The sequence below is a fragment of the Pseudomyrmex gracilis genome, unplaced genomic scaffold (genome assembly GCF_002006095.1).
Source record: "Pseudomyrmex gracilis isolate BER0280 unplaced genomic scaffold, ASM200609v1 scaffold_16, whole genome shotgun sequence".
In the NCBI taxonomy this organism is placed as follows: domain Eukaryota; kingdom Metazoa; phylum Arthropoda; class Insecta; order Hymenoptera; family Formicidae; genus Pseudomyrmex; species Pseudomyrmex gracilis.
In genome coordinates this window covers 51,789-67,316 of record NW_018020600.1, presented here as the reverse complement: position 1 = coordinate 67,316, position 15,528 = coordinate 51,789, and the positions used below count along the sequence as shown (strand labels likewise).

Here is a 15,528-nt window from a genome sequence, read left to right as displayed (position 1 = left end):
TTTTTTTTTTTTTTTTTTTTTTTTTTTTTTTAAGTGTCGTTTTTGTCTTGATCTGTTTGTTATTGGCTACGCTTTTCTTTCATCCGTGCTTTTAGTCACTTTTGAAGGTCGTGTGACTATTATCAATTCTATTGAACCACAATTTGCCGAACAATATTTCATTCTTTCATCTTAAACAATTTAAAAACCAGAACCGAGTTTCAAACCACACATAACGTAACATAAAACAAAGTGTTATACTTGCAAGTGTTATATACTTTTTCAGTAAGAAACAAAATTTCTCTATACTGTCATTTTTTGAGATTCGTAAATAAATAAAAATCATACAGGGTTATTTATTTTAAAGTAGGATGCCAATATTGACATTGTGTCCTTCGCATAAAATTGTGTCAATACACATGAGGAAACATGTGTAGTATTGAATATTGAATTTATCACACCATTGAATATAATTTTATTACCAGTGGAACATTAAATCCTTCTGTCTCTAGTAATTAGTTTTTGTTAATGAGCCCACAACAAAACTTTGCCATTTGATGAATGCTCAATTCGAATGTAATATTGCAACAATATCGACAACAACTCACCATTTTGCATTAAATAATTACACCTCAATTATATTTTTTGCAATTCCATATTGAACAAAGCTAATCAATTTCTTTTGCGGCGGATTGAAACTTAAATTAAAGCGCTAAATGTATGAATCGTTATCAATTCTTTAATAAATATTGATTATATTACACATCATATAACTATAAAACAATATATTACAAACAAAAGAAATATATATTAAAGTCCGTAATTGTAATTTTTATGTAATAATGTTACGTTATTTATATTTATATTATACATTTTTATTTTGCACGTTGTTAGATTCAATAAATTAAAACAAGCGTGAGCCATTCAGATATTTCATGTGCTTGTCTGAACGCATTCGATTTCCTCTCACTGGCCGACACACAACGGTGAATGGTGAGAGAGCGAAAATCACGCGGGAAATCTAGTCAAAGATACAAAGTTGTGCTTAATTGACCGTCTCTTACGTTCTGACCATCCATCCCTTCTTTCTCGAGCTTCGAAATATTTTTAGCCCCGGAATACGGCGTAATTACAGCCAAGGGATTAAACTTCTCTCAACTTCTCTCTCTCTCTCTCTCTTCTCCTCGTTGTCGAGTCCTTGCCGCCGAGGTTCCGCATTCTCGGTATCTTTAATCCCTCCGAGGATGACGCCTGGGAAGGGGTTAAGCCGCGAGAAGGACAAAAATGCGGGTATTCTGCAGCCTTAAGTCAGATTACGTCGCTTTCGCTCGACCTCTTGTACCCAGCAAACGCTACTTGCAATTAATCATTACTCAACAGTTTCTCGCGAACAAGATACGAATACAAAGATAGAGTCAAACAATGTAGTTTAGAATTATAAAAGAGAAAGAGAGAGATATAAACTTGTATATATAATACCAACAATGAAACAAATGCGATCAACTTTAAAGTTGACAATTTTAATTTAAAAGATCAAACCAATAAATATAATCAATGATTTAATTTAAATAACAATGATTTTCATGAGTTTTCTTTAGAAAAAAGAAAGAGATTGCGCAAAATTAATATACGCACTTTAGTTCAAGAGATTACAAAACTTGACGCAACAACGCACCTATATAGAAAGCTTAGAGAAACTGTCTGTTTATATATATATTTGAAGTTACTCTATCACATATATATGTCGAGATGCGTCAATAGCAAGAAAGAAGTACAAGTTGTTCCTTTTCAAGGGACTTCTGAAGAGTAAGAACAATCTTGTCTCTCTTGCACTTCTTCAAGTAAACTTCTGAACGGTTTTCTTGCAACGATTACAACTATCTTACAATCTGTTGACTACATATACGGTAAAAAAAACTTATCTAAGCTAAGCGACTATTTGTACAAACTGGAAAATTGCAGTGGGTCCTGCAAATAAATGAGAGATGCGCATTCTAGATTAATTAAACTATGTATATTTTTCGGTTGACAGCATGTTAATGGCCGCGAACAAAAACAATTTTATGTGCAATCCAACTGCACGATCTGCACGCGTCTCATTATAAATTTAACAATTTGTGCGTGTATTATACCGATGGTTGCCGGCAATAAAATTTGCATTTTTGGAATGATATATTTAATCGGTTACTTTTGCATGTTTAATGGCTTATAAAACCACATCGCGCCGCGTATGTTCGAGTATTTGTCATAAAGCTGCCATTGTCATAAAGCTTTCATTGTTTTAAGCTTCCGCGTCTATGCTGTTTGTTCGAGAATGTGATGATATACATTTTCCAGGAGGAAGAAGAAAGACCGACATAACGTTCTCTCTTTTTTCTCTTGACAATGATTTACAATAAATATTCAGAATTGAAAGTTGAAATTAAATTATGTTTTAATTAGTGAATTAAAACATTTTTTATAGTGCGATTTTTGTTCTCACATATATATAACTCGAATGCAACTAGTCGAGACGCTAATGATCACGTTCATAAATAGAAGAGAACGCGATGTCGAGACGAAGGGTGGCTCCCGACAGGATGCAACAACCCCTGATTTCCAACCCAGTCATCCACCTATCCACTCTCCTCCCGTTCTTCTTAAGAGGGTCACGACAGTGACCTTTGTAATGGCGTTATCACGCCGAGTCGATATTGCGGCTTGATATAGATAAAAGTACCACTTGCATTTATATAGCAAACTCATCGCGTAGTATCGCGAAATAGCTTTCGCGTTGCCGATACAATAATAACTCGCGTTGTTAATTACGCGGGTACCCTTACGAAAAAGAACTATTGGCAGTAATATATTGCGGCAGTGGTACGAAAAAATTACTGGCATTCTGTGTAATTGCCAGTAATATTCTCAGTGATTCCTGTAATACCTAATAATATTCTTATCTGATTGTCAGTAATATTTATATTACTGACTTTATTTATATGTAATCGGCAGTAGTTCTTTTTCGTAAAGGTACCAATTACATAACGTTATGTATTGTATCATATCTTGTATTTTAAGTATCACAAACGCAAAAAAAAAATAATACTATCTTATCATAAAATTGCAAGAAAAAATTGTGATATTTCTTGTGCAATATATTTTGTATTTTAACAGAAAACAATAGAAATATATATAATAAAACATAGAATAAATATATCTTTTTTATAATTCAGAGAAAGGACAAATATATCTTTTTTATGTTTTAAACTACAATATGTTTAATCAAAGCTATAATATATATATATATATCTCTCTCTCTCTCTTTCTCGCAGAGAGACAATTGCATACACATTTAAGAGTGATACAGCGACACAATGATACGATTTAACAATAACATTTTGTGAAAATATCCACAAATGAATTTTTTACGATCCGATCTCTCACGATTGAAAAATTACTCATGTCGAAGTATATTTGTAGATAATGTATCGTTGAAGCGTGTTATTAGCATTATCGTTCGCGTGATGCTTCCGCGCGAGAACGATGCGCCACGTAGAGCGGTAATGATAACACAATGCATATTTTACAGGGTATCGGGTACCGGAGGAATTACCTATGAAACATGTTGCGCTGCGTTTGAGTCTATGAATATGAGATGCGCATCGAGAGAGATGCACTTGCGTGATGTGCGCATATACGATATACGCACGTGACATCTTGCATGTATTTTCGGTACAGAGTACCGCAAATTATGCAACAAAAAGCTCAATTACTAGGTTCGGACGAGATGAGTTTCAGTTAGATTATTAATCAAGTCAATGTGTGAGTGTGCGTATTCGTGTATATATTCGCATACAAATGTTCCCGATAATTGTTATAAACGACGTAGATAAAACAAATGACAAACCATATTGAAAAAAATAAATAAATAAATAAATAGCCGTCAAATTTTGCCGAAACATATCGAATATTCGTATTTTTGAGACGAAATTCAGGTGCGATGGGCGACAATTACATTTCCGATTTCGGCACTCGCGCAAGAGCGAGCATCACACAGCTCATAAACCACCGGCATATCCCGGCACTTCCGGAGCAACGTCCCGTGCGGGATGCGTTCAACTAAATCACCGATAATGAAATTGCGTAGCAAGCTGGCCGATAGGCTTTCGAGCATGTTGGCGTGTCAACCGCGATATAGCCAGGTGGGGCCCCCCAATAGGTAGGTGTAATCGGTCCCTAGACCGGTCGATCCGGAAGACGGGAGATAGCGCACAGGAGGTTGGAAGGTGTGGGTGCAAGTTGCACGCGGGAGGAAAAGGGCGTAGTCGGTCGGCGTAATTTTATGTAAACTAATTACGCGCTAATTCGATTATGGTCAACGTGCGCGGAATATAGAGCCGTCAGGCGAGGACAGGCGTTGCAATCAACCCTCGCAAGGGACAGTGCAGCGCAAACAGAATCAGCGGGTTATAGGACACGGAAAAGGAAGAAAGCCAAGTGGAGCATCTCGAGAACAGAGAGGACGATGAAAACCCGTCGAAATCTTTCGTGTTTGTTGTTGTTTTTGCACGCTCCTCATTTTTTGCTTCGCGTTTCTGCCACTCTGGATTATTTCCGGACTACAATTGTGCGAGAAAGAATACAGCTGCAGTTGTTTACTGACAGTGTTTTATGCCGTGTTGACAAGCAGGCAGAATATTATAAAACACTTTTAGTGGTTGTGTTTTTATTACAAATTCCTGTTAATTAAGAGAAAGCTCGACGATATATTTGCTATAGATTTTATATTTATGTAAAAAAAAAAAATACATCCGAAATAATAAAAACTTTTATATTTTTCTAAGTTACAAACGCGCATCCTTTGATTACTGCCTATAAACAGCAGAACGACTCGACATTTTTGCACTGACGTGTGTTTTATCTACTAAAAAATATCACATCTTGTTTATGCAGCATACTGCAGCTGTACGGTATATTTAGTTTTAAAAACCGTGCTGTTGTTATATTTTTTGCGACGGGAAGAACTGTCTTTCGCAAAACGTATCCAAGAGAAAGCAAACCGTTGGCACGGCTGGTGTAGGTTACGTTGTGAAATTACATCAATTCTCCGCGAGGAAAACGGGACAGGAATCGCCGCGAGCCTTTTAAAGGTTTAAACGAGACGGGGACGTTCAAGGAGGAGGGATTTTACGAACGGGAAATCCTGCAGCAAACTGTATGCACACACCTGACCGATCAATACACGAGCGAGGACGTAGCCAGGACGAAGTTACCCTGTTACATCCCCGTCTGCCTCTTCATCCCTGTTGCACGCGAAACTTTAGCGGTGATAACGCAGTTAAAATTGGGAGCTACTTTATTGTCGATATTATCATGAAAAAAGTCAAAAAAAAAAAAAAAAAAGATTTATCTCTTCTGGGGAGCTTTATTATTAAACTCAAAAGAGAGCCGAGAGACGAAAACTTGGAAGACTTGGCGACAGAAAAAAAAAGATTAATAAATTTTAACTAAAGTTGCGTGTTTATCGTGAGATTTTGTTGTTTTAAGGGTCGTAAAAATTCGAGATTTGAATAATTCATGTTTCCTTCGATGTCAAGATTCAACAAATAAAGAAGTTTATTTTTGACTAGAGACGTCACAATAGCGTGTACTTTGTTTCCATCTTAGATGCTCTTTCCAGATAATTAAGATCGAAAAATGTAAAAGTGTTATAACTTATAATGTTTTATTTTTCTTTATATGATACAGAATGTTCATGATCAAAATAAAGTTGTAAAATTGTTTCATTTATACACCGTTACTTTATTTCTGTTTTACTTAATCGTCAATTTCGCGTAGTTTGCATATAAACGTTTGTCGTAGCGAAATATGCCAGATATTGTATTTTGTCTGACACCTCTTTTGTTTATAAAATCAACAGACAGAGGCTCTCTACCATCCGCGCAGAGGTGATTTCAAAAGTTTCATGCTGCGCAATGTTTCATCCATACATTTACGCCAGAGGGAGTTTGAGACGCTTAAATATTTATGACTGTCGAGAAATATCCACGGTCGTCACTTCGCCCGCACCTCTTTATTCAAACACACCATCTGTATGATTGCAGAAGAACAGACCAGTGGTACTGATCGTACGGTAGTCGTCGATTTATTTTGCTTTACAACATGGATTTTGATTTTGCTATTATGAAGTGGATATGGATTTTATCATTCTATTTATAATTAAACGTGTGTGCGACTAGACACTTCAAAGAAAGTTTTTGAATTATTCTGATGATTTTGATTTGATCCCACCCTATAACGATTCCTATTTCTGTTTTTTCAAGGGTGTGATTAAGTACGCGAAGAAACGAAAAGAGAAATTTTACATATCACGGTTATTTGAAGTTCTAAGCAAGCAAATCATTAGCGCGTGATTCCATTAGCAACAGGTATAATGAGCCAACTTTATGAGCTATCGCTGCCATTCTGTTTTGTCACCGAGAATTATGGAATACGTTCGTATAAGAAATCTTTCGAGAGAAATCAACCTAGTTCCACCGGAATGAATCAATGGCATTAGTCGATATCTGCACGGAAAATTGGATCCCGCCAACCTCAGAAGAGCCAACCAAAGGTCGTCGATCGCGAGATCCCGAGACGGAAAAGCGCGTCGAAAGTTTTCCTGCTGCGTGGTAAGCGCACAAGAAAAAGATCGAACATAATGATAACACGGGTTTTCACTTTAACGGACGGAATCGCGTGGATACGGATGTCCATGCAAATGCAACAACCGTCGGTTACCTGCCAATCTCTTTTGTGGCAGAAAGATCGAAGCAAACAGGCGTCTCTATTAGATAAACGATTTGATTTCTATTTAAAATGTTGCAGTTTACGTCTGCAATCTAGATGTTACATAATCAAGTAAAAAAATATTGATTCTTATTTTTTTATATTAAAAGTTATAACATTGTGTGATGAATTGTATAATTGTTGATTTATTATTTACACACAACATGTATTTTATATATGTGTATAGTTTTTTATATGTATACAATTAAAACATATTAAATAAAGTTTATCTCGGGTATTTTGAGCCCAAATTTAAAGCGTAGTTTAACAAGAGTTCTTTAACGAGACATAAAATCTGTCGGCATTTATGTCAGCCGCCGGTTTATTAATTAATAATTTCATTATTCGAGCTTTCTCGCGTATGTCGTTAATAATGCAAACAAATAAAAATGTTTAGAAACAAAATATTGTTTCTATCAAATAAAAATAAGTGTAATTGTATAATGCGGCGCTTTGAGTGCAGCTAGTTCATTATTGAGCTTGCTATATCTTTCGAGTACTTGCACTTGCGAGAGCAAATTCGTGTCCTTCTTGAGCCCTCGAATTCGCTTCTCGGCTGCGCGTCGCTTCACTAACGTCTGCACACATGAATTGTTGACTTGTACTACTGCGAAACTAATGTCGGCTTAAAGTCGACGCAATGTTCCTATTTTACGTTGCATTCTGATGGATTCGCTATCTTAAATGGAGTATACACGTAAAAAGTACACAAATATTATCTAACATAAATTGTGCAAAACGAATTTAATTACAGTTTAATATAAAATAATTAATTTAAAAAAATAGAATAATAGATTTATATAAAAGTTTTAGTTTTTTCTCGATAGAAAAGTTTATAAAATTTTTCATATTTTTTGTTCAATAGTACATTACTTTGACAATGTTTAATATCGCAATACGATTTGTTTGAATAAATTTTTTTAATTATGCATAAAAATAGTTCAAAAATTATACATCTATTGTAGTAGTTGAAGTAAAATGCAAGGAAAATTACGAAGTACATCTTTACTCGTTATACTCTATAAATACATATATGCGCGATATGTTTACTCGTCTACACAGTCGAGTGGCAAACAATGCATTTTAAATGCTTCGATTTCGCGCGGCAAACACACGGAAAGCAATATCGTCAACTGTATTGACGCTAGGATAAAGAGAAGAATATTGCGCTTGGTGATTATATGTGCCTTTGCATATACGCGTTCCCTTGGAACGTTGGCGTATCAAATCTTTTGCGAGGTGACTTTGTTGCACGCATAATGCAGATTGAAGCGAACAACCACGTATTTTCCACTTCCCCGGCTGCTAGCTGGGGAGCTTTTATGAAAGTTAAAGGCTTTCTTTTCGATCGTTCCCGGAGGAGTCTTATTATTCCGCGCGAAACGACCATCTGGAGAATATTTATAATGAAACTTCAAATTTGCATAATTACAGTCGAAAAAGTAAAAAGTGATTATTCAGTGCGCGCGATGATATCTTTTATAAAAGTCTTTTGCAGAATTATATTAATATTAATATTATTTAAGAGAGAAACAAGATTAACCTAAAGTTGTCTCTTACTTCACATTGTACAAAATTTACTAATCTGTTTTTATATTACATATTTAAATAATTATCGATAATTATTCTTCTGAATATATTACATAGTTGCGAAAGCATGGTATTTGCAAGTTTACACTTTCGCAGCATGTGTGTATCGTCCACAATCAACATTTGAGTCAAGTTTGGTATCGCGTGCTTCAATTAATCGAATTGCCACGAGAGAGATGGCACAAACAAATTCACGATGCGCACTGCATAGTTTCTGTTTGGCAAAATAAATAAACTCTATGGAATTCGCACCTGCGACAAAACTTAATTTTCGAGAAAGAGACAAGCCCGGAAGGAGAAATACAAAGGACGCGATGGTTTCTTGGAGCAGAGTCGCGACGTGTGCAATATGTTATAACGCTGAGCGGCGTGAATAGGGTTCGTCGAGAGACACTTTGTGCTTCCCGTGCTAAACTCACGTAAGCGTAAACATGGCCTTGCGTAATACGCCGCATTAAACTAGCACAAACTCGCGTGCAATGGCCTAAGTTTTGATCACGCCAGACCACGCGCGCAGAGGTTCTCATAGAGTTTTCTACTTCACTATACAAGTTTCGTTCTGATATTTTCCGCGTGCTGCATCTCTTATACATGTGAGAAGGAGTCGCGTGTTGGCGCGCTCATTTCCGCTAGTGATATTTACGTTGCACTTCTAAATCAACCTTGAGCGTATATATGTTCCGTTATGAGCAAAATTTTCTTGTTTACATTCAACATATTCAGCCGAGTAATGTATCTACTAATGCGGTATTTAATTAAGTCGCCGAAACTTTTCGCAAAGTTTGTGTGTTTGATATAAAAAATGTGTACATAAAGTTGCAAAATGAGCTTGGTTTCACGTTAAAGATAGAACGAGATTGGCCAACGAGATAAACCAACAATCAATTGGTCAGTGACGAATAAAAATAATATAATTTAATTTAATTCATTCGTTATTTTAAAAAATAATATACTTGCAATTTAAATTCACATCCGATTAGGCGCGCGTAATTCTTCAAGAAGAAACTGTAAATTTGCTCCGAGAATAATCAGTACGTTTTGGGTTGTTTTTTATATTTCTCTCTCTTGAATAGTAATTCTTCAAATATATGTTATATCTAGGTACGCACGATTAATTACGACAGCAGAGAGTTCAAGTAAAGCATTGTAATTTATCTTGCTACTCTTCGCGCCGTCGCAATTTGCTCGTCTCGTAGAAAAGCTGTTTTCTGTCATATGTTGTTTTCACGTGTGCGCGCTTAATAAATTACGTGTGTGCGTGTATGTGTGTGTGTGTGTATGTATATGTATATATATATGTATATATATATATATATTATTTATAGATTTTCCACCTCTCCGGAGAACATCACCTAACTTGCACACACATTTCAGAAACAAACGGAGTCGAAAAATATATATAAAAATACAACTGCTCGTGACACTTGACGTTGTTTGCATCTCAGTCTATAATTAATATTGGACCTGTGGAAAGTCCGCTGCAGATACGCAACCAGACAGTTAGCAAGTACATATATACAACCGATACATATATAAGTTAAAGATTTTAGTTTTGCAAACAATTTTATCGGATGAAACATCGTCGGTAATTAAGCGCGAAAAGTTGACGGAAAAACAGAGAGGCCAAAATATTCCTCACAAGTCGAATCAAGCCTTTTCTGTGACAGTTTTCTCGAGCGAACGTTAACAGGAGGGTGCCGTTTACGGCGGCTTTACCGCGCTCGCGTTCCATCCGTGAAGGTCGAATGTACGTACGTCACTTTACCCGTAATTATTGTACAAGCGAGCTTAATGCGCTCTGCGAATGATACCTATTTGCGAGCGCAGACGACGCATTACATCGGATGCCTCTCAACGTTGCGTAATACGTGTATATTGACCCCCGTATTAACGCGGCTAAAGTTCGCCTTGTCTGCGTCGATATTTCAAAATCGATCCGCGTACGTACAGCCCTCGCGGAATGGGAAAACGCGAAAACGCGATTAAACTTAATTTTCCATCATTTAATCCGCCAGAAAATTATGAATGTCGCTAACCTGTCGCGCTGCAAAAGCACACCGAATTTACTTATGTACTGCAGTTTGCAAAATTATTATACAGATAAATCTCGTAATGTTGTAAAAATATACTATTATCTTCCTGCCGCTAGATAGAATATGAAAACTTTGCGCAAGAATAGCGAGAATTTTTGAGATGCGCGCGCGTTAATATGATGTATCCATTGAAATATTTCTTCGTTTTAACTATGTCTGCTGCAGCCAACATACATTTAACAGTTTTGATAATAATAAGTTACATCAAAAGCGCGGAAATATTGTATTTGTTTGACGAACGTGATTCCGCTCGGCGACGCTCTAATTGGAGATTATTATTCGTCGGGCGCGCGCTGTCGCCAAAATTTATGAAATTAACGTACGTTTGTCTAAGTTACACGTTGTTTGCTAAATAATTCAAAATTTGTGAGATGTGACTCGTTTTGTATTTTTGGTAATATGAATTATTTCTAAAATATCTTTGTTGAAGAAAAATGTACAAAAAGAAAAAAGCTACAGAAAGAAAAAAAGCTTAATAGAATAAAAAAAAAAACAAATAATAAGCAGAAAAAGTATATTTAGATACAGTTACTTTTCTTTTTTTTTACGTTTGTATTTTTCCTTTGTTTGTAAAAAGATATAAAAATCATACAAGAATATAGCGATGAAAATTATTTTGCCGCCTAATGCACGCAACTATGTTTACTAACATTAATTAAACCTATCAAATTATCTTTATCCTCTGACCCCTTTGATTTAAACGTAAAATATTTGCAAATGGGTAGAGACTAGAGAAGTGGTACTTTTCAGTACATATTGCATTAACGTACAACTGGAACGTTTCTCTCGTCGCACCCTCTTATTTCATTGTTTGCACAGGCGAGGGTGCGTACGCGAGAGATGGAATGCTCAGGAAAAGTGATCGTTGGAAGATGCTTGGTTTCTCACGTGGATTTCATTGTTTTCTTTCGCGTTATATATCTGTCGTAGTATTCCGAAACGAAAGCTCAACGAGCGTAGAACAGTGGTACATCAAAGCGCACGACTTGTTTCTTTCGATTTCGCTGAGCTCGATTATTTCTTATTCAACATTTTCTCCGAGAACGAAGAAATTGCGTTTTTTTTTTTTTTTTTCATATTTTTTTTCAATAAAACAAAAGCGTATCACTTGTTTGTATTTTACAAAAACGCATGATGAAATTTAGTTTATCAGAAAAACTAATTTAATTAGTAAAACCTAATTTAACTAGTATATTTAACATTTTTATAACTTAATATAATAATAATGTTTTTAAATAGTGCAAAACTGCAACCATTAAAACACATTTGTGTGCGTTCAAAACATTCAATTTTTTAACATTATTTGAAGAAAGATATTTTTTATTTTGCATGATTTAAAGTTTAGCAAACCAAAAAAAATATTAAACAAAATAATCTTATAATTTTTTCGCGGAATCTTTCCTCTTTAATTCACTCGTAAAGAAGCAAGCATAACGAGTAGCAGTGTGGAGACATTTATATTACCTTTTGGCAAAAATCCAGCGTGTATTAGCCTCGCTTCCATGAGCAGAGAGGGTAGGAGAAAGCACATGGCCGTGCAAAGATGCACGAAGGCCGCCGTAGGACCGCCGTGTCTCCATAAATTATTTGCCAGACCTAAAAAAATCATAATTATTATTTCGCGCTCATAACAAACTATATATCATAATTAAGAAAACGACTGAAAAAATTCACAAAACATAAAATTAAACGTTGAATTTTACATATAATAATCTTGACATATCGTTGACATGAGTTAAAAACACAATTTATATATACTCACTGTTATCGGGATTATTGGTGAGAAGCGAAGACGGTGGATCGCGTGAACAGGCGCTTAGATGTCGACCCAATTTTATTCCGTCATTCGCGAGATTGCCGAGCTTGAAAGCTGCGGCGCCAACCAATACCGGAAGTAGAACGGCTCCCACGCCAGCCAACACCACACAAGCGTACAATTCGATATTAGGTGGCGGCGCATCTGCCGGCCATGGTAGTGACAAGTAAGCTGGAAGAATAAATGTTATATCGTGTAAATAAAATGTGTCACAAACTGAACTAAAATGTAATAAACTATTTAAATGTAATAAAATAATTAAACGTAATAAATCATATGCGGATTTATTTAAGGTAATATATTACACGAGCAATAAAATATTTTCCAATTTTTAATTTTAATTTCATTCCTTTACATTGATTATAAATAAGTAATAAATTATTATTATTCACACCAAGTTGCAATCAATAAAAGTCAAAATATTATCAAGAAAATTGATATTGGGTTACTACAATGTTATTAATTTATCTACTTTACTTTGAATCTACGATAATTTAACTATATCGTTTCTATTTCTCTATCACTGTCTGTTAATCCGATCAAGAGATAACGGGATTAAAATCAATTCCTAGTGCAAAAACAGATAAGCACGAAATATTTCACAGACTGTTCCATTGCTATCTAGTGTATTTCTTTACGTAATGACCGTCGATACCAAAAGCCTTGCACCAGCTGCCAAGAGAAGAAATTTACGCAAAGCCGCCGCTGGAAACGGCCGGAAAATAAGGAAAGGCAACGAACCATTCGGAGAACCTAGCTCCGAAGTTTTACTGATTAAAGTAACTTGAAACGCGCGGAAGAAAAGAAGAAAACCCCTTCGAAGTCGCTAATGTAATAGCTACGTTTCTTTTTCTCTTATAATACTCCGCCTAAAATTATAAATCAAATGATTCCGCAACACATAAAAAAATAAATAAAAAGAACATATCGTTTATAAACTATATTTTATGTTAGTATTAAAAGCATTACAAGAATAACATCATATATAACTTTTGCAAATATATTTTTTTAGTATATCTGTCAACTTGAAGCGTAATAATAAATTGATATTTTATTTGAAACAAAAAGTAAAATCACTAAACCAGAAAAGTAAGTTTTCAGATTGATGTTATCAGTACATTCGATTCCACGGAGAAAGAGAGAAAAAGAGAAAGACAGGCATATTTCAGCGGAATAAAAGGAAACGCTATCTTACCGGCGAATCGTCGAGCATATCTCATTGCTATATACGCTTGAAAAGCGACAGCCAGGATGCCGTACCAGACGGACCAGAGGCTGTTCACATGACCACGTATACATGATTCCTTCCTCGTTGATTTTCGTGCTTTCTTCAATTTGCTCGTGTTCGTCGTGATACCACTCGAGCTTATGCTCGACACAACTGGCAACGGCTTCAACGGCTTCTTACACTTGGCCTGGTTCACATCGTTGTTGTTCTCATATCCCATTAAGCTCCCAGTCATCGACATTTTGTCCTGCAACACACAAATGTTTATACTTAACACAATTTAAAGCAACGTAAACATTGTAGACAAAACTTCTCTTGTCAGTATTTTAAGTCAAGGATCTTTGGAAAGAAACTCATAATTTGCTCAATTTTTTATCGATAATTTTTGTCTTAAATTTAAAAAAAGTTGTCTGATATCAAGTTTCTTTATAATTATATTATATTTTGCAAGTAATTATCTTCTGATTAATATTAATATAACTCGTCGAAAATTGGTAAGGCGAATAATGGCAGTACGTATCTTCTAATTATTTCTGTTACATGTATTTTGTTCAAATTATAATCAAATATTTCATAGATCTCACGATTTATCGACTCGATCTGATTTCTTACATTTCAATTGCTCCTCATCCTTTACCCGAATAATTATCCGAACCGTAAAATTCTATCTCACGAACGACTCGAGTCATTTCCATTTTGCTCGACTACCACGCGGGAGTTTCAATGCGTTCTAACAGTTTATCTCTCGTGCGCCATTGAGTCTTCTGGAAGATTCTTTTCTCCCGTTGTATCTTTCCCGCTGCTACCTTCCCGAGAAGCAGCTCATGGCTTTTCCCATTCGCGCCCTTTTTTCCTCTCTCAACGGTATTTTACAGTCACGTTGTACGGAACCAAGGAAACTTTGAATATGATTATGCTAAAATATTAAAACAAAGTTTATTATATCTCTTCCTTTTTTAAATATTAAAAAGAATTTGACATAAGCGCGAACATACGCAAAACAAATGTTAATATAATTTGTTTGATATTTCGCCTTCCATATACGTATATTATAATGTGATGGATTGCATCTGCCTCATTACAAAAACTTACTTTACTTGCAAAATGCGCGTGTTACTTTTATTAATAGCTCGAGATAGATGTCAAAGAAAGAAGAGCTGTTCTTTTAATTTTGCGGCTATTTTGTTTTTTTTTTTTATTGAACGACGCGCTGTTTCTAGAACTCACTGAGGAAGAATACCGCGAGCACGCCTATACCTGTTATCCTATTTGATTATGAGCTTTCGCAGCCCCTCGCGCTCAACCAACCTTTCCGAATCCGAGGGTTGTAAAGTGCAAAGTTTTATGATCGTTTTTGTTGGATTCGTTCCGCGATAAAATTTCAAGGAGGGAACGGATGACGACGGTGCGTGCGAAGAAGCACGTGCGTGACCGTATCAGGAACCTGAGGCGTGTATTCGCCTTCCTGTTTCACGATCTGAGAATTTATAGTCCGTTCGCGTATAACCCAGCCACGAAATCCTACTTCTTTGCAAACTTTTTTTTTTTCTCAGAAAAAAACGAATATGTTCGATATCTCAGAATGCTTCTTTAAATTCACGGGTCAGTAGATAAACTAAAGTACAGAGATGTTTAAACATCTTTAATAGGTTTTTACAAAATAAAATGAGTGTCACTGCAAAACCAGCAAACTCCACTCGCGCGTATTTTGAGACATAACAAAAAACTGTTCTGACTACTTTCAAAATACATAATTTAATTTAAAGATTCTACTGCTTTAGAAGCACATATATTAACCATAATGTAGATTTGATAATAAACTACACATTGAGTAATAATAATTGAAAAATGTTGAAAAGTAAAGATTACTGCATGGTTTTACTTGATATCTCAAATAATATGTTAAAAGTTGAAAAACTTCTACATTCAAATTAAAACTATTTTTACTTTACAAAAGTTCTTTTTAATAATTTAACCAGTTTATTTATAAGGTTTAAAGATATACTTGTTGTTTT

General features: G+C 35.4%; 1 protein-coding gene across 7 annotated transcripts in view; it reads right to left on the bottom strand.

Annotated features, from left to right (window-relative positions):
- The window catches only part of LOC109864021 (protein tincar), a 65,007-nt gene that overhangs the window by 10,768 nt on the left and 38,711 nt on the right, over nucleotides 1–15,528 (bottom strand). For all 7 annotated transcript variants that reach the window (XM_020444808.1, XM_020444807.1, XM_020444810.1 and 4 more), the window contains 3 exons: nucleotides 13,481–13,760; nucleotides 12,232–12,456; nucleotides 11,934–12,065 (listed from right to left, as the gene is read on the bottom strand). In XM_020444808.1, the coding sequence (XP_020300397.1) occupies nucleotides 11,934–12,065; nucleotides 12,232–12,456; nucleotides 13,481–13,754 (631 nt within the window). In that variant the 5' untranslated portion in view covers nucleotides 13,755–13,760. The remainder of the gene's footprint in view (nucleotides 1–11,933; nucleotides 12,066–12,231; nucleotides 12,457–13,480; nucleotides 13,761–15,528) is intronic.